Source organism: Kogia breviceps, chromosome 18, assembly GCF_026419965.1.
Source record: "Kogia breviceps isolate mKogBre1 chromosome 18, mKogBre1 haplotype 1, whole genome shotgun sequence".
In the NCBI taxonomy this organism is placed as follows: Eukaryota; Metazoa; Chordata; class Mammalia; order Artiodactyla; family Physeteridae; genus Kogia; species Kogia breviceps.
In genome coordinates, this window is record NC_081327.1 from 55,884,802 (window position 1) to 55,902,567 (window position 17,766).

At 60.0% G+C, this 17,766-nt stretch overlaps 1 protein-coding gene across 1 annotated transcript; it reads left to right on the forward strand.

The window, feature by feature from the left end:
- Window positions 1-6,052: 6,052 nt before the first annotated feature.
- Window positions 6,053-10,082, forward strand: FOXF1 (forkhead box F1). Its single transcript, XM_059043903.2, has 2 exons — window positions 6,053-7,062; window positions 8,482-10,082. Exons 1-2 carry the CDS (start codon window positions 6,090-6,092, stop codon window positions 8,640-8,642), a joined length of 1,134 nt encoding a protein of 377 aa, XP_058899886.1. The 5' UTR covers window positions 6,053-6,089; the 3' UTR covers window positions 8,643-10,082.
- Window positions 10,083-17,766: the final 7,684 nt, after the last annotated feature.

A 17,766-nucleotide genomic window follows, 5' to 3' on the forward strand; every position in this document is an offset into this window, starting at 1 on the left:
CACGCTCCACTGCCTGACGCTTGGGTAGACACCGCGTCACAGCGCAGACCCCTCTCCTTGCGAAACGCTGCCCGGGACGCTCCGCGCGCGCAGGCGCCGTGCGCACCTTACGACGTGCGTGTGAAACCACTGCGTCCAGTACAACCCCTTATATCACGCGCACACCTCACAACAGTCCACGTAGTTCTATGTTATACGGTCCGCAGAGCCTACAATATTCTGCCCGGAATACGTGAGGCTGTACCCACCCCAGACTATTCTGCGTGCGTAGCCTGCTATGTACTATACACACTTTATGATGTTTGGTGTACGGGACACCTCTTATTGCCCTCAAATATTCTGCACACACGTGTCACTATTCACATCTGAAAATATTCATTATGCGGGAAGCCACTATGCTGTACCCACACCCTAATAACTTTCAGCACAGGAAACAGTTATATTTGCACACCTGGCGCTATTGTGTGCACACAGGCCTTACAGCGTACACCCTCCTGACACGATCACACTTACGGGGCACTATTCGGTGCCTCTCTAGGTCTATAGGTCTTGCTCTCTGGACAATATTCTGCACATTGGCACACGCGATACGTGGGTGCCTCCAGAGTCCGCAGAGAAATACCCCACTTATTTCGTGCACAGATCACCCTGTAAGTAGGGAGAGGGTGCCCTCTCCTCCTGACTCGGGCGCTTCTCCGCACCGTCTCCTGTCCCCAGGGCTGCATTTTCACCACACACCTCCCACCCCCACCCCCCCCACCGAGGTCCGCGAGCCAAGCGGCTTCCTTTGCTGACAAACGCCCACCTTGGTCTGGGGCCCGGCCCGCGCGCTACCTTCTGTCGCCTTTGGACGTCGCCCGGGAAGGGGTTCGAGGGAGCGGGGACGAGGGAGGCGCGGGCCGGCGTTAATGCAGAGCAGGGCGGCTGCCCTCGCGGTGGGTGGTCGGCGGCCGCCCCCGCCCCCGCCCGCGCCCGCGCTGCGGGCCCGGGCACAATCCGAGCTGGATCTGGTTCCCTGCTCGGGTTACGGCGCGCTCTCGGGCCCGGGCGGCTTCACTTAAGCAATTAGCCAGTAAAAATACCTTGGGCTTGGGGAGTGGGAGACATGGCGGGCGTGTCTGTTTTTACACCCCCCTCCCCATTTCGGGGTTCCTGGGGCCGGCGCTGGAGCGCAGATTGGATTTGGGATGGATGGGTGTTCTTGATAGATCTTTGCGCTAAGAGCAGAAAGCTGCCCGAATCCCTGCCTGCGTTTTCTCCGACAGTCCCTGGAGCTGGGCCCCTGGGGGTTTTGTTTGTTTCTGTCTGTTTGGAGAGCCTGCCTTTCTGCGCACAGGCTTGTCCCATCCTCCCAGCACAGCCCTAAGAGATAGAAGCCATTATTCGTCCCATTTTTTAGACGAAGACACTAAGTTACAGCATGAAGATTATAGCTAACAACAGGGTATCACATACTTAAACGTTGCTAAGAGAGATCTTAAAAGTTCTCACACACACACCCCCACCACAAAAAAAAAGAAAAGAAATGGTAACTACGTGATGGGATGGTGTCATTTTGCAACATACACATGTATCAAAACAACACTCTGCACACCTGAAACTTACCCAATGAGTTAACCGCATCTCAGCAAAGCAGGGGAAAAATCAACCAGTGAATCCCACCCTCCCACTCCCTGCCAGAAAAAGACAAGAAACAAATGCACAGACGGCTTCTGCAACATCACTACAGAGTGCAGGCTGGATCCAAATTCGGAACACGATTGTGAATCTGCACGTAGACGGTCTCTGCCCTGTACTCCGGAGGCTTAACCCCAGGTCCTGCTCAGACCTGGATTTGTGTCCTGCCTCTGCAGGGTGGCCTAGGACACGAGGCAATGTCACTGAGCCCACCTGTAAAGGGAGGGATAGTATTGACCTGGTAGGGTCATCTGTGAAGGTTAAACAAGTACCCGTGGGGTGTTTAACCACAGTCCTGGGTTCGTGGATGGGAGGCTGTGGATTCACGGGTGGGCCCCAGGCACTCGGTGAAACCTTGAAAATCATTCTACAAATGTCGCAGGTATCTGTCCTCTGGAAGGGGTGGGTGTAGGGTTGGAGTTTTAAACAGTTTATGCAAGGGCTTCACAGCCCAGAGAAACATCAAGAACATCTGAGAGGTGTTTATAAGGCGAAGCTCAATACCGGCTGCATGGCCAGCAATCGATAAATCCTATTATCATCATGTGTTTGGGGCGGTGGTTCTTATTGTATCACCGTCAGTTCTCCGATGGGTCTCAGTGCCCTTGAGCCTGGAAAGCCAGGGGTGGGGGGCAACAGAAGCATTTCTAAACACCCCCCCCTCTCTCCACTCTCGGCCTGTAACGAGGCATCTGGGAGGGTAAAATTCGATGACAGTCAGCCCTTTGGAGGTGCAGCTAACCACAGAGAGATGCTCGCTTGGCAGCGCTGGCTGACGCAGGCCAGGGCCTCAGTTTCTCCATCCCCCAAAGCCAAGATCAGGAGCGACCTCTCAGGGCATCTTAAGAGCCAAAAGCTTAGTCTCTGGGCACCTGGAAAAGCCCTCCTTGCCATGGCCGTCGCTCTTTCCAGAATTGGAGGGGGGGGGACCTCCAAATCACACAGCTGGAACTCATTCCCCCTCCACTTTACCTCCTGCCCCAGTGGAGGTGCGGGGTTGGGGGAGAGCCTCCATCTGACGCGTTGCTGAGGCTCCGAGGCCATTCAGCCCCTCCCTGGGCACAGCAACTGCTGGCCTTCCCCGGCAAAGTCTGTTCTACTGCTAGACCTCAGGGCTAAGTGGAGGCCAGGTGGGGCCCTGACTCCACACTTCCTCCCAGGAAGGCCGAAGCTTTCCCACCCCATAACACACAGGAGCCCGCAAAGGGAGCCCCTGAGAAAACAGTGATGTGCAGGAATGAGGGAAACTGATCTGTGGGTTAGCTGAAGATGGAATCTGTAGCCCTCTCCTAACTAGAGAGGGCCTAAGAGGGAAGGGGGCTACTGGAAAAAGGGCCCCCAACTTCATGCGCTATAGAGCCCCCTCATTTTGGAGCGTCCTGTCAGTGGGGGAGGAGCGAGAGAAAGGGAGGGGTTACTATCACTTTCTGGGAGCCTCGGGGCTTTGCGTTGCACCCCTCGCTGGATTGGGAGTGGGGCGACCTCCCCCAATAGCCTCTCTTCTAAAGGCCAGATGTGCTCCCGGCAGCTGGTAGTAGCGACCCCTTCTCGGGAACTTCCCTCCCAGCGCCGCGGGGCCTCCTACCCTGCAGCTGCCGTTTGGCAGGGGGGGAAAGAAAAAAAACCAAACGGTGATGGAGAGAGAAACGTGAGAATGCGTGTGCGTGGACGTGTGCGCGCGCGAGTGGAGCGGCCGTGCGTGTGCGATTGCGTGTGCGTGTGCGGCTGGCTGTGCGTGGGCGAACGCGCAGTGCACGAGTGTGTGCACGTAACCGAAAGTGCGTCCTCGGCGGCGGGCAGGGTTGGGGCGCCTGAGCTGTGTGAGGGGTGTCCTCTGACGTACGGAGGCCGAGGCCGTGCGCGGGGCTCGGGATGCCTGCGGTCGGCGGATGCTGGCCGGGCTCTGTGAAGTGGGAGTGGGTCTGCCAGCGCGCGTCTACCTGCGCGAAGACAACCACACACGACGCGGTCACATCCCACGCTCGCCCTTCCCCAGCCGAGCGACCGACCCCTGCCTGCGCGCGGAGCCGAGGCCGGGAGAGCCGAGCGAGAGCGCAGCGCAGAGAAGCTGGCTTTCTAGCCTCCCGCGAGCGCGCTCCGCCAGGGCAGGCTATGCCGCCGAGACCCCCAGCTCCTCGCACGGACGTGCCAGGCGCCCCGAAGGCGACGAGGCGTCTAGCGCCGAAGCTGAAGGCGTCGGAGCGAGGAGGGGTTGTCAGCGGGTTGACACGGAGGCCCGAGGAACCCGAGAGGCCGGTGGGCTTTGAAAAGCGCCGCGGGGCCGCACTCCGAGCCCGGCGGCACACGCCTCTCGCCCCAGCTCGCGCCGGGGCGCGGCGTCCTGGCTCCTCGCGACGGCCCGCGAAAACACCCCTCGCCTCCCTCCTCCGGAGTCTGCGAGCGAACCGCACTCACCTGGCTCCCCGCGTGCGGCGTTGCGCCCGGCTCCTGCGCCATCCTGCGCTCGGCGCCACCGTCCCCCCTGCCCCGTCCTAGCCCGCACCCCAGCGCCGGGCGGTCGGCGGCGTCAGGCTGCGTGCGAGGCCCCCGCTGCGGGCAGCCCGGCGCGCGAGGGCCGCCCGGGCCCACGCTCCCCGCCCGCGCACACTGCTTTCCGGAACCCGGCCTGGCGCTCAATGTCAGAGGCCCCCGCGGCGGCGGCAGGCCGAGCCCACAGGGGCATTAGGCCAACTCCCCCCGCGCACGCGGAATTCTCTATTATTATTATTAAAGAATCCCCCAGAACGTGTTTACGTTGAGCCGTATAAACTTCCTGCCAGGGCCTTTACCATCTGCGAGGAATCGGAACCTGCTCTTGGGAAGCGGGGACGCAGGGGCTGCGGGGCCAGATAGGCGGGTGGCGGGTTTTCAGTGTGTGTGTGTGTGTGTGTGTGTGTGTGTGTGTGTGTGTGTGTGTGTGTGTGTGTGTGTGTGTGTGTGTGTGTGTGTGTGTGTGTGCGCGCGCGCGCTGGGGGGGGTGTCAACTGAGTTATGTGTGAGCTCAGATCAGCGTGGCCGGTGTGCACATGAGTGGGGGTAGGTGCGAACTGAGGCTCCTGTGGGCCCTCTGTGCGCGCGTGAGCGAGCGCACGGGTGGGCGCGCACGTGCCTGAGCGCCGTGGGCGCGCGAGTGGGAACGGACGCGTGGGTGTGAGCTTGCACGTCTGAGTCTGCGAAATTCACCGGGTTCGCGTGTGCATCCGCGTGTGCATGTGTGTGCACGAGTGCACAAGTGAGTGAGTGAGCGTGGCCGCTTGTTCGGGAAGCCCGTGCGGTGTCGGTCCCCGCAAGGCCAGAGGTTCTCACTCGCTCCCCGAACGGCCCGCGGCGCCGGAGACAAAGCGGCAGCGACCCGCCCTGCGCTTTCGTTTTCCGCCCGCGCTCGGCTCCCCCGGCTGCCCGCCCGCTCGCGCGGCGCTGGGCGAGTCCGAAAAGTCCCGGGCGCGGCGCAGTCCTTCCCGGGGCGGGGAGAGTGGGTAGGCGGTCCCTCGCGGGAACACACGCCCGCCGGCCGCGGGGACCCGTAGCCGAAGCGGCTGCGTCCGCGATGGTCACGGCCCGGCGGCCACGGCCGCCACTGCAGTTGCGATTTGCCACCGAGCAGTACGCGTCGGGGAAGGCCCGGGACCCGGGGTGCGTTTTCCTCCGCGCGGCCCGGGCAGGGAAGGCGGGGGGCCTGCGCGCAGCTGGGCTGAACCGTGGGCCGAGGGCGCTTTAACACTTGCTCGCCAGGTTGGTGGAGGCGGGGCGGGTTCTGCCGGCGGCCGCGGGGAGGTGAGGGTGGGGGCCCTTTAAGCGCCCACCACCGCGGGGGCCGGAGGGGGGCAGGGAGGGGAGGGGACTCCGGGAGGGTCTTGCGCCGCCGGCCCGCGAGACGCCGCCGAGAGACCAGGCGGAGAGGGCGGCTTCGGCTGGAGCCTCGGAGCCGAGCGCGGCGGGTGGTGGGGACCGCGCGCCGCTCCCCGCGGGGGCGCACGGCCACTGGCCCGAGAGGTGGTGCCTCCCCCCAAAAGCCGGTGGGGGGCTTCCTAGCCGCCTCCGCCCAGGCTGCAGAGAGCCCGCGCTCAGCCTCCGCTCGGCTCCTTCCCTTGTGGGAGGGCGGGAGGGAAAGAGGGAGGAGAGTAGGTGGGGGGAGGAGGCAGCTGGAGAGAGAGGGGGCTCCGCGCCAGCCGCCCGCGGATCCCTCAGCTCCTCGGGGAGGACGGGCGGGCGGGCGGGGGAGGGCGCGCCGAGGCTCGCTCGGGAGAAGCGGCCGCCGATGACGGCAGAGGTGCAGCCGGCCCCGCGCGCGCAGCCCCCTCCCCCTCGCCCTCCCCCCCCCTCCCCCTCCTCTTCCTCCTCCTCCTCCTCCTCCCGGCTCGTCGGCGGCGCAGAGCAGCGGCGGCAGCGGCGGCGGCGGCAGCAGCCACCCGATGTCTTCGGCGCCCGAGAAGCAGCAGCCACCGCACGGCGGCGGCGGCGGCGGGGGAGGCGGCGCGGCCATGGAGCCCGCGTCGTCCGGCCCGTCCAAGGCCAAGAAGACCAACGCCGGCATCCGGCGCCCCGAGAAGCCGCCCTACTCGTACATCGCGCTCATCGTCATGGCCATCCAGAGCTCGCCCACCAAGCGCCTGACGCTCAGCGAGATCTACCAGTTCCTGCAGAGCCGCTTCCCCTTCTTCCGCGGCTCCTACCAGGGCTGGAAGAACTCCGTGCGCCACAACCTCTCGCTCAACGAGTGCTTCATCAAGCTGCCCAAGGGCCTCGGGCGGCCGGGCAAGGGCCACTACTGGACCATCGACCCGGCCAGCGAGTTCATGTTCGAGGAGGGCTCGTTCCGCCGCCGGCCGCGCGGCTTCCGAAGGAAATGCCAGGCGCTCAAGCCCATGTACAGCATGATGAACGGGCTCGGCTTCAACCACCTCCCGGACACCTACAGCTTCCAGGGCTCCGCCGGCGGCCTCTCGTGCCCGCCCAACAGCCTGGCGCTGGACGGAGGTCTGGGCATGATGAACGGCCACTTGCCGGGCAACGTGGACGGCATGGCTTTGCCCGGCCACTCGGTGCCCCACCTGCCCGCCAACGGCGGCCACTCGTACATGGGCAGCTGCGGCGCCGCGGCGGCCGGCGAGTACCCGCACCACGACGGCTCGGTGCCTGCTTCCCCTCTGCTGCCCGCGGCCGCCGGTGGGGTCATGGAGCCCCACGCTGTCTACTCAGGCTCCGCGGCCGCCTGGCCGCCCTCCGCCTCCGCCGCGCTCAACAGCGGCGCCTCCTACATCAAGCAGCAGCCCCTGTCCCCCTGCAACCCCGCGGCCAACCCCCTGTCCGGCAGCCTCTCCACGCACTCCCTGGACCAGCCGTATCTGCACCAGAACAGCCACAACGCCCCAGCTGAGCTGCAAGGTGAGTGGGGAGGCTGAGCGGTCCCAGTCCTGAGGGGAGCACCTCTGTGAGTGCGCTGCCCACCCAGCCCCCAGAAGCTGCTGACCCACCGCCCAGGGCCACAGCCCGGGGCCCCTTCTGTGGGGGCGCGGGGACGCATCAGCTCCCCATTTGAGGGGCGAGTGCAGCCTGGAGCCCCCGGTGTAGACTAAGATGTCGTGTTCTCTCCTCTGCACTTTCGACTCCCAGCTGCGGGCTGCCCCGGCCTGGCCAGGCAGGCCCCAGCCTCACCAAAAAGACTTACTAGACCCCAATACTCGAAGTCCCCTCGGGTCCCTCAGCCCCCCACACCTCAGCAAGTTCCCAGGATGGAGCCAGGCCCAGCCCCGGGCAGCTGGCTCGCCCTCCCCGGTCGCCCCAGAAAAGCTGCGGCAGAGCCGCCTCTGCTCTGAGCCGGGCAGGACGGGAGAGTTAGGCCCAAAGCCGGCCGGCCGGGCTCCACGCTTGCTCAGAGGCTCAGAGCCCGGCCTTTCAGCAGTCAGGCCTGGGGCACGCGAACACCGAGTCGGGGCGTTCTGTGGTGACAGAGGCAGGGAGGGGACCCGATCGAGGGTCAGAGTTGCAGGCCCCCCCCACAGACTGTTTCTCAGGAGCCAGGTTTTCAGGTCTCCAGGTACCGCCCCAGCCCCAATCCTCCAAGAAAGAAGGCGCACAGCAGAACCCTCCATCTCGGCACCCCCTGGCAGCCTTCTGGGCCTGGTTCTGAGAAGAGCTTGGAGTGATCCAGGCAGGGGCCTGTCAGGAGTCAGCTGTCAGCAGCCCGTGGGAGGGAGGAGCCGGGCCTGGAGGCTGGAGGGGCCCTCTGCACGGGGGTCGCCCAGCTTGGGCGGCTTCAAACTCCAGGTGGGCTCCAGCTCTCCCAGAGGCTCAGTTCTCCGGAGGGCCCTTCCTCTGGAGAAGCCCCCCTTGGCCCCTGTGTTGGCCCCTGCCGGCCTGGATGGCTGCTCTGGGGCCACCGCAGCCTTTGGGGTTGGAAGGTGGCTGCCCAGCGCCAGGCCCAGGCCCCAGGCTGCCCTGAAAGTGGAGGCCGCTGGACCTTCTCTGTTGGCGCATCTCGGCCCCTCTCACCGCTTCCCCGTCAGCCTCTGGAAGCCCCCGGCCCAGGCTCGGTGTCCAAGGTGGGAGAGGCCCAGGCAGCGGACACTCGGGGGAGCAGGGATCCTTGCCGGTGTCTGGGGATCTTCCCTTTGGGCGCCGGCCCTACGGAGACCGGGAACTCGGGCGTGGGGAGGTGCTGCGGAGGGGAGGCCGCCAGCCCTGCGCCCGAGCCGGGCTGGCCTGCCCCGCGCGCCCCTCGGGCAAAGGTGCTTCTCCACCCGGAACCCTGGCCTCCGAGGCTAACCCTTTCCCGTCCCCTTTCCTGTCGCCTTTGCCCTGCAGGCATCCCGCGGTATCACTCCCAGTCGCCCAGCATGTGTGACCGAAAGGAGTTCGTCTTCTCTTTCAACACAATGGCATCCTCGTCCATGCACTCAGCCGGAGGTGGCTCTTACTACCACCAGCAGGTCACCTACCAAGACATCAAGCCGTGCGTGATGTGAGGCCACAGCCCCCGGGGCCCTCCGGGCAGGGGCTGGCCGTGCACTGGGACTTCGGAACCCATCGCCAGAAACTGCTTTATTTTCGAGGTATAACCGTCGGCAGAAGCAAAGGGTTTGACCCCTCCCCGAGCGGATTATTCGGGAAAGGAATCCCCAAGGCAAAGACGGAGCCCCGCTGTGGGCACCTCCCCGCCACCCCCTCAACAGTTTCTTTAAAATGGTGATGGTGGGGCCTGACCTGACTGCAGCTGTTGAAAAATAAATGTCTATTTCTGATCCTATTGAAACGGGCTGAGAAGGTGCTGTGTTGGGGAAAAACCCTCAACATCTAAACAAGCATTCTGCTGAGGTCTCTCCCCCTCTTCCCTCCAATGGCGAAAGTCGGGGAAGGAGAAAGGCAAACGTGAGACCGTCATTATCAAATACTTTTATTTTTTGGTTGAGTATTTATCTTTTTATTTTTAATTTTTTTTTTTTTTTGGAAAGAATGTCTTGGAATGCGCGTCTCCTTTCAGAGCCATCTTTTGCAGGGAAGGGGGGGCAAGAAATCGCCTTCTCCCTCCCCACCTCAGAAGTCCTCCAATCAACCACAGGTGGATGGATCCTTGTGCGAGTAACTTGCATTTCTGAAGCCACTGCTCGTCTTAGGAAAGAAACCAGAGGGAGCCCAGAGGCGGCGGCTCTCGGGCCTCTGCTGCCGTCCCCCTCCGCCTTCCTCTCCTTCCTTCTCTTCAGTGTTTTTGGTTTGGTTTCTAACTTTATTTTGACTTTTTTGGTGGGTGTTTTTCTCCCGAGACCTGGCTGTCTCCTGATCTCTACTGTAAACCTTCTGGTGGGAGAGTAAGGAAAGCACGGCGCCGCGGGGACCGGGAAGGCCCGCTGAGCGCTCCGATTCAGGATTGCGGTGACGCAGAAAGGTTAAGGCACTTTTAAAAAACGATAGCAAGGCTCATCCTGTTATTTATTCTACTTTCTTTCCCTAATAATCGAAACACCGCATAGGCTCCTCCGTTTATCAGTATTAATGGTGTAACTTTGTTGGCAATATTTGCCGCGTAGAGTTTTTTTTTTTTTTTTTAGGTATCCATTGTAAATTTGAAACTAAGTCCGATCTGTGTAAAGACAAATTTCCATATGTTTTATATAAATAAATATATATATATATATAAAATGAAGGACCCCCCCCTTTTTTTTTAGTATTTTGGCTGCTGGGGTGCAGCGTTTGTGACACGTATTTTAAATTTCCTTCTGCACTGTATAAAAATGACAATTTGAGGATGTTTTTGCCTTTTGTGTATTTTTTCCTAAAAAAGAACAAAAATAAAAATGTATAACATTTGTACATGGCCTTTAATATTGTATCAACTAGAAATAAAATCGCATGAGTATTTTATTGGGATTGCAGAATATCTTCCAAATACAGACAGAAACAAGCCTGGGATCTCCAGCCTTTTTTTTTTTTAATTTAAAGTATGGATGATTCTTAATACGTTTTTCTTTTTTATTTCTTGGCTAATCCTTCTCTTTTCACTCTTCATTTCACGCTGAAGTGAAATCTGGACAAGAGTAACTCTTTTTCTTGGCTTCTGTTTTTTAAGAAGAGCCCTCTGTCCCTCTAAATGTCATTTCTTGTTTTAAAGAAATAAGCAAACGTTTAAAGAAAAACTATAGTTGTCCCTCTCCCAGGGGAAAAACATATATATGTGTGTGTGTCTGTGTGTGTGTGTATACGTATATACGTAAAATATTTTACACTTTGGTTTTGGCCACTCCAAGGCCAATGAGAATTATACTTTGAGTTTCAGACTTTACTTTTCCCATATTCCAGCTGTTATAAATCATGGAACATCTTTTAAGGTTTTTTTTTTTTTTGGTAGGATTTTGTGTGTGTGTGTGTGCCCTGCACTTGGTTTTCCCCAATGGAGAAGCGAGTAGAATTTGAGCAGGAAGAAGGCTGTTGGTGGGAGAGCAAGGTGATAGGCATGTTTCCAATCTGCTTACATTTCCCCCTAAATCATTAGGGGAAAAATCCATTTAAAAAAGTCTGTCTCCCCTACTGACCCTCTTTCTATTCCAATTCCCAGCTACCTAGGAAAACAAACACAATAAAGTCACATTGTCGGTGCAGCCGTTCAAGACCCACCGCAGTTTCTCCGCATCATGGGGTCGTGAGCCTCTGAACCTGGTTCTTCTCAAATTTGACATTCTGGACGTGAGGGCAATTTCTCCGGTGCTCTGTTACATCAAAATTATCAATAAACTCGCCCAGGCAATTAATGCCCCAAACTAACAGCTGTCTATAAAACCGAGATAAAGGGCACAGGAAAAAGCTGGCGACTCCGTCCCTCGGGGTCGTGGGCGGCCGAAGCGGCGGGCCCGGGTCTCCCGGGCAGCGGGCGGGGAGCAGCTTCATGGAGGGCGGAGGAGGCACTGTCTTCCGGGGCAGAGGCCACCCCTCCGCACCCCGGCCTCCCATCGGTGCCCAGAGAAAAGCCCCCAGGCCTCCAGTGCAGGAACGTAGTGCAACCTTGGCAGGGAGGCAGGCAGGCAGGCAGGCAGGAGGGGGGCCCCCCGGCTTCCTCCATCGGAGCCCGCGCCCCAATTAGGATGGAGGCTCCGGGGAAGTGGGGCTGATTAGGAGAAACCCAATGCCAGCCCAGTCGGCGCGCTCCCTGTCTTCTCGGGCAGCTTCTCCAGCCCCCGCACCCACTCCCTTGGCCCTGGTAGCACGTGGCTTTGGCGCCGCTGGACCAGAGCGGGGGGTGGGGGGCTGCGGCGAACCCCGGTCTCCCGTTCATCTCCCCCGGAGCGCCTTCATTTCAGCAGGATCTCCCGGGGCGCGCTGACATCCCGGCCAGGCCAGGTGGGAGGCAGGGACGGGCCTGGCCTGCCTCGGGCCTGGGGCTGAGAGCAAAGCCCAGCCGCTTCCCCGCGGGGAGGGTTTGGCTCCAGGCACACCCGAAAGGGCCACATTCTACAGGCATAACTGCCTCCACGCCCGGGACCGAGATTTCACGAGGCCCACGAGGCCGCCCGCTGCCCCTGCGCAAGAGCGCGTTCGCTCGAGTCTTCCCCAAGGCCCATTTTGGCCTGGCTCGCACGCACAGGGACCGCGGGGAGGAAGCTCCCGCCGCCACCACCGGCGCCGACACAAAAGCGCGCGCGCAGCTTGCGCAAGTTACCAGCTTAAAATGCAAACGCGCGTCTGAGTCCCGTGCAAAATCCCACGCCCCGGGTGCATAAAGGGGTATCGTCCTAGCTTAGGGACATTTTCGAGAGCATTAATTCAAAAGTTCTGCACACATCTTTAGGGGGTTTGTCCTGGAGCAACGCAGTCAAAATACCCCAAGGGTATGACTGCTCCCCAAAACAATAGGCCAGGAGGTGGGGCAGCGGCCAGGATGTTGATGGTATGGTTTCTGTTCGTGGATTACACCTCCCGTGGCAGTTCTCTGCGCGGGGGTGGGGGGAGCGACGGCTGGGACACAGCTGAAGCTCGGCTGCAGGCCATCGCAGCCCCAAGCGGCGGCGGCAGCAGCGGCGGCCGCAGCAGCGGTGCCTTGGCGCAGTGTCCTGGCTCCCCGGTGCCTGGCAGACAGGAGCTGCAGGCCTGGTGACCAGTCGGCGGCACTCAGGGTGCGTGCTCCCGAAGGGAAAGTGCCTGCCTGGTCCTGCCGTTTTCTTTGCCCTTTGGGGCTGGAGGGCTAGGGACAGGGAGGGGAGTGGACGGGTACTGAAGGCCTGGCCCCCCACCTGCAGCTCTCCTGGAAGCAGCGCAAAGATGGAGGTAGAGTCCCAGCTCCAGCGCCACTTGACCTGGGCGAGACACGTTACCTCGGAGCCTCGGTTCTCCTCACCTCAGTGCTCAGTGAGGTGGCACCCGTCAGGGGCAAGAGGACAGCCCAGCTCCAGGGTGCCAGCCAAGAATGGCCATGAGATGTATGCACTTCTTATCCTCCTCCCCTAGAGTGTGGGGTGGGTGTCAGACAGGTTGCAAGAACCCATATTCTACAAGGCCTCCTGCTCAGGGACTCGAGCATCCGGCTTGGGAACCACTGGACGCCCCATCTTCCAGTATGACGCACCCTGACTTTCCCTCCATTCCCAGGGAGCAGGAAGACGTCCCAGGTGGCTCCAGAGGTGGAATTCTAGCGTGGGGTTGCGTCGGGGCTTCCGACGTAGACCCTCCCCAGGATCTCCTAGCCCTGTGCTCAAGGGCTTCACCTCTGCGGGCGGTTCAGAGTGCGGGCCAGGAACTGCCCTCATCAGAGATACTCGGGGTGTCGGCTCCAACCGCAGATGGGGGCAGGGGCAGCTGCCGAGTCACTGGGATTAGAATCTCTGGAGGCGGGACCCGGGAACCCACAGGCTCACAGATTTCCAGGTGGTCCTGATGGGTGCTAAGTTTAGAGTCTCTCCTCCAGCATTCTCTGGGCTCCTGAGAAAGGCCCAGTGGAGGAGCCTCACTGTGGCCTCTGCTGCCCCCTCCCGCCCAGTGGCCCAGCCAGCCCCGTGACTCTCAACAGCAGCTGGTGGAGGGCACCTGGCACCCAGGCGAGCAGACGCAGGGCTCGAGTTCCTGCAGGAGGCGCCTTGTGCTGGCCACGCGGCCGTCCTCTTGACACTCCACCTCTGCTCACCTTCTCGGCAGCCCCCTTAGGCAGGTCCTACAACTTACTGCCCCCGATTCCAGATTCAGAAATGAGATCAGAGAGGTTCGGGGACTTGATCAAGACACTGCTGCTAAGAGGTGGAATGTGGACTCAGACCCAGGACTTTCTGACCCCAAAGCCCATGTCCCTAACCCCACTGCGCCCCATGGCTCCCGGACACCCGTTTTCCTCCAGCCGTGAGGCCTAGTGAAAGAAGAGGGACGCGGAAGTGTGGTCCGTGATCCAGCCTCTGCCAGGCTCCGGCCTCTGCTGGGGAGGTGGCGATGGGGGTGGCGGCACAAGGGACTGGGCTCCCTCTGACACCCCTGTGCCTGCATCTGGATGGGGTGGGGAGGCTCTCCTAGCAGCCCCAGCCCAGACCCCTGACTCTCACCTCCTCTCTGGGCCAGTGGACCTGGTTTTCGCAGGTTCCCACCATGGACCTCCATGAGAGATCCCTTCACTTCCTTGGGCCCCTGAGTCCAACAGAGAGAAACTCAAACAAAAGTTGAAGCTCAAGGCAAGAGAGGCCAGCAGGGGCAGTATTTGTGGCTGCGCCCTCCTGCTCTGCCTCTGGAATCTTCTGGGTACCAAGAGCTCAGAGTTCTGGGCTGTTTTAAGGAGGGAGGCCCTTGTTCAGCATCTGCCGCTGGCAGGCCACGTCCACTCACGGTGGTGCACTGACTCACTGTGAGGCCAAGGCAAATCACGGGCCCTTAACAACTGCATTGGTCTCTGTGCTTCGGGGACAGGCAGGGGAAGAGGAACAAGTGATGCTGCAAGTGTAAAATACCGTGGGCGTGAAACACAGGACGGAGGAAGAATGTGGCACAGAGTCACTCTCTCAGGGACACTGAGTGCCCGCTACCCGCTGCCACTGGACCACACAAGGCTCAGCGGCTGACACACCCCTGCGGACGTGGGTCCGCAGACCAGCGCACCGTTTCCAGCACCAGGACACTTGGGGTCGCTCGCGTCAACCCCTGCAGAGGCAACGTCACCAAGGCCAAGGCAGCCCAAGCCCCCAGCGGAGGCAGAGAGCTGGTGCTGTTCAAGACCCCCGTGTGGGCACGGTCACCGAGGTCCCCTCCCTCCAACTCTTACAGCGCGGGCTGTCTGAGGACGCCGAGGAGGGCGAGCCTGTCCAGAGCAGACAGAGGCGCTGCGGCCGGGTGTAGGCCGTGCCCTGCGGCCGATTTCCCGTGGTTCACTGTGTCGCTGGGGCGGCAGCCCAGGGAGAAACGCTGCAGCTGGACAGTGTGGTATGAGGAGTAACGGTGGTGATAAGCCTCCCCAGGCTTACGTCATTAAAACCATGGCCTCCCACCGGGGAGGAGGCACGGGCTCCAGGAGCCCTGCTGGGTCAGGGGCTCACGGCCGCAGGGCGTGCCGGGTCCTCAGATGTCCCCTGGAAAAGGAGACGACGTTTCTGTGTTTGGAAATTTCCACCAAAGCCGGCCCCACAGTTCGGCACGCCCTGTTTCTGGGCCCTGCTGTAACACCTTTGCGTGGTCACACCTTGGGGTGAGGCAGGGAGGGCTGGGCCATCTCTGTCCAAACAAACGGTCAGAAGCCTTCCCTGGGCAGAGAGCTCGGGGCAAGGGACCTTCCCGGGGAGAGGAGGCAGCCTAGCATCCGAACGGTCCCAGGGATTCGGCCCCTGGCTGTTTCTGAGGGGGCAGCGCCACCTGCTGTCCACCGCCGTTTTTGTTGGGACAACAGCAGGGACCCACTGAGGAAAATTGGTTTCACCTGAATGTGGACGGAAGCTGCGCACAGATGAACCTGATTCTGATGTTTCAGGGCCTCTGACCTTTGTTAAGATGCAGCTGGCGTTTTCTGGGAGAGAGCCAAACTAAATGAGTTGAGTCTTTTCCTAATTACACAAATGATAGGGCTTATTTAAAATAAAATAAATAAACTGCAGAAAGGTGAAAGGAAGAAAGCAAACACGGCTTCAAAGCCACCCCTCGAGACTGCATGTCGGCTCCAGGAGACGTCTGCCTGCACCCACGGAGACCTGCCGACCCCGGAGAAGCAGACGAGGAACCCAGGATTGAGACCCTGAGAGTCGGAGAGCCCGCGTCTGAGTCCCAACTCCACTGCTTCCCGACTGTGAGCTCGGGCCGGTGCCTCCCCGACTATGCCTCAGCCTCGCCATCTTTAAAACAGGGGTGATGGTAGAACTCCTCTTAAAGGATTAAGTGATTAGAAAATCTATGAAGGGCTTACAGGTGAAGAAACCGAGAGGGCAAGCACTCCGCCTGAGGTTGCACAGCAAGGACCCGTCGGAGCTGGATTCACTGCCAACCCTGGTGGGTGTGGCTTCAACGCCATGTGCCTCCACCACTGAATCAATTGTCTCTGGTGTCCCCATGGGCCACCGTGGCTCCCAACAACCTTGGAGGCCTGTTGGGAGTCAAGAGACGATGACGGACAGGCTTCTCCCTTGATGGTGGGGAGAGGCCCTGGGACTGAAGGCCAGCTCTGCTGTGTGACCTGAACAAGTCAGATAACCTCTGGGAGCCACATCTCTCTCACCTGGAAAATGGGGACGTAACAACACCTGCTCCACGGGACTCTTGTACGGGTTAAGCGAGTTAATCCACCCTCCGAGGCAGGCAGGGCTGTTGAGTTTGCTCACAACTCAGCACTTCAGGGCCTGAGTTTATTGCTTCCAAAACATCCAAAGTGCAAAATGTCCACATTACATGGTCACATGTCAGCTCCCATTATAACTTTTGTGATTTATGGACGTCGGAAATAAAGAATTCCATTCACAAGAAGAAATCCTGCCCCACTGGAGGAACAGGAGCGCGGGTTCCGCTATTTAGAAGTCTCTGCTTGTTTGAAAGATCGCCCGGGCAGTCTCCAGGGAAGACCTAGGGTGGTGACAAGGACTGGAAAAGCAAGAGGGGCTCACGGGGGGGGCGCGGCAGGGGGGGGGGACAAGCGGGGCTCTGCCACGCACCGGGGAAGAAGCCATCACAACGCAGTGCCTCAGGCGCCTCCTCTACACGCGCAATGAAACACGGGGCTATTTCAAGCAACAGAGGGGAAGCTGGCCCGGTGACCCTCAGCCTGAGGGCTTCCAGTAGGGGCAGCTACCCAGTGATGTGCAGATGAGGACTGAAGGCAGCAGGACAGACGCAACAGAGTGGACAAAACCCACCGCCCCCTGCCTGGAGACTCTCCTGCAGGCTCCCGAACTGGGCAGCCCCAGCCCCAGCCCCAGGGGTGTCTTTGCCTCGTGCACGTGTGCGCCTGGGGCTATCACCCCGCCCTGCATCTCTCATCTAGAAAACGACCCGGTTTTGTGTGCCTCTTTCTACCTTAGGTGGCAAGGTGAAGGCGACGCACAGCGAAAGCAGACACACAGGTAACTCTGGCCTGGTCTACGATCAGCTACAACCCGACTCCTGGCTTCCCTACCAAAGCTGGGCGGCTGTGGGCGCGTTGCCAGCCTGTGCATAGGGACGTCTCTCAAAAGTGACCGGGAGGGTCAGGTGAAATTGCGCGTTTGCGTATCTACATGAGTTGTTATTTCTAAACTGTGCCTTCAGCAATATATGTGTATTTATAGGTGCGTCATATAATTCATATAGTAACACTGTTATAATACAAATGAAATTATGCAACTGATCATTAATGGAGAACAAATCACCCTCTAAACTTAAAGCAGCAGAAGGCATTCGTTTCACTCCTGACTGAGTTCCGGGCAGGGCTCGGTGGAAGCAGCCCTTGTCTGCTCCGGGAGGCGTCAGCTGAGACAGCTTGCCTGGGGCTGGGGACCCACTTTCAAGACGGTGCGGCACTCGCTCCTCTGTTAGGCCTCGGCCCAGGCAGCTCGGGCGTCCTCACGGAGTGGGGACCAGGCTCTGAGGACAAGTGTCCCGAGAAGATGCGGAGGAAACCGCCGGGTCCTCAGCCTCCGCATGCCAGCCAGCCGTGTGCACCCAGCTGCCCCAGGGCCCAGATCCAAGGGGATGTGCACAGACCCCTTCTCTCAATGGGGCTGTTGAAGAACGCTGGGCTAACACTTTACAACTTCCACAGCATTTTAAACAGCTCACTAAATTTGAGCCATTATCGTCAGGAGTGAAGACAGAAGACAGAAGCCAAGCCAGCTGAGGTAGGCAGCCCGCCCTCAGCTGCAGGACAGCTGGGGGCTCAGGTAGGCAGCGCCGTTAAAGATTACTGCGGGAGGTGACTGTAAGTTCACCTACACACTAATCTCTTCTTCCTGCTTTTATGTATGGAGTTTTGTGTCAGATTTATTTTGAAGACAGACTTCCCCAGGACAGCCCTGCCCAACCCCACCCCCTAAAAAAAACCATTTTGAAAATATAGAGTCCACAGTATCTATTGTATTTGGAACACTGGTTGGGTTAGATCCAGATACAGGGCAAGTGAGGTTAGCAATACCCATTCGGCTCTTTCTGCTGAGTGCAGGGGCTGTGGGAAGCAGAACT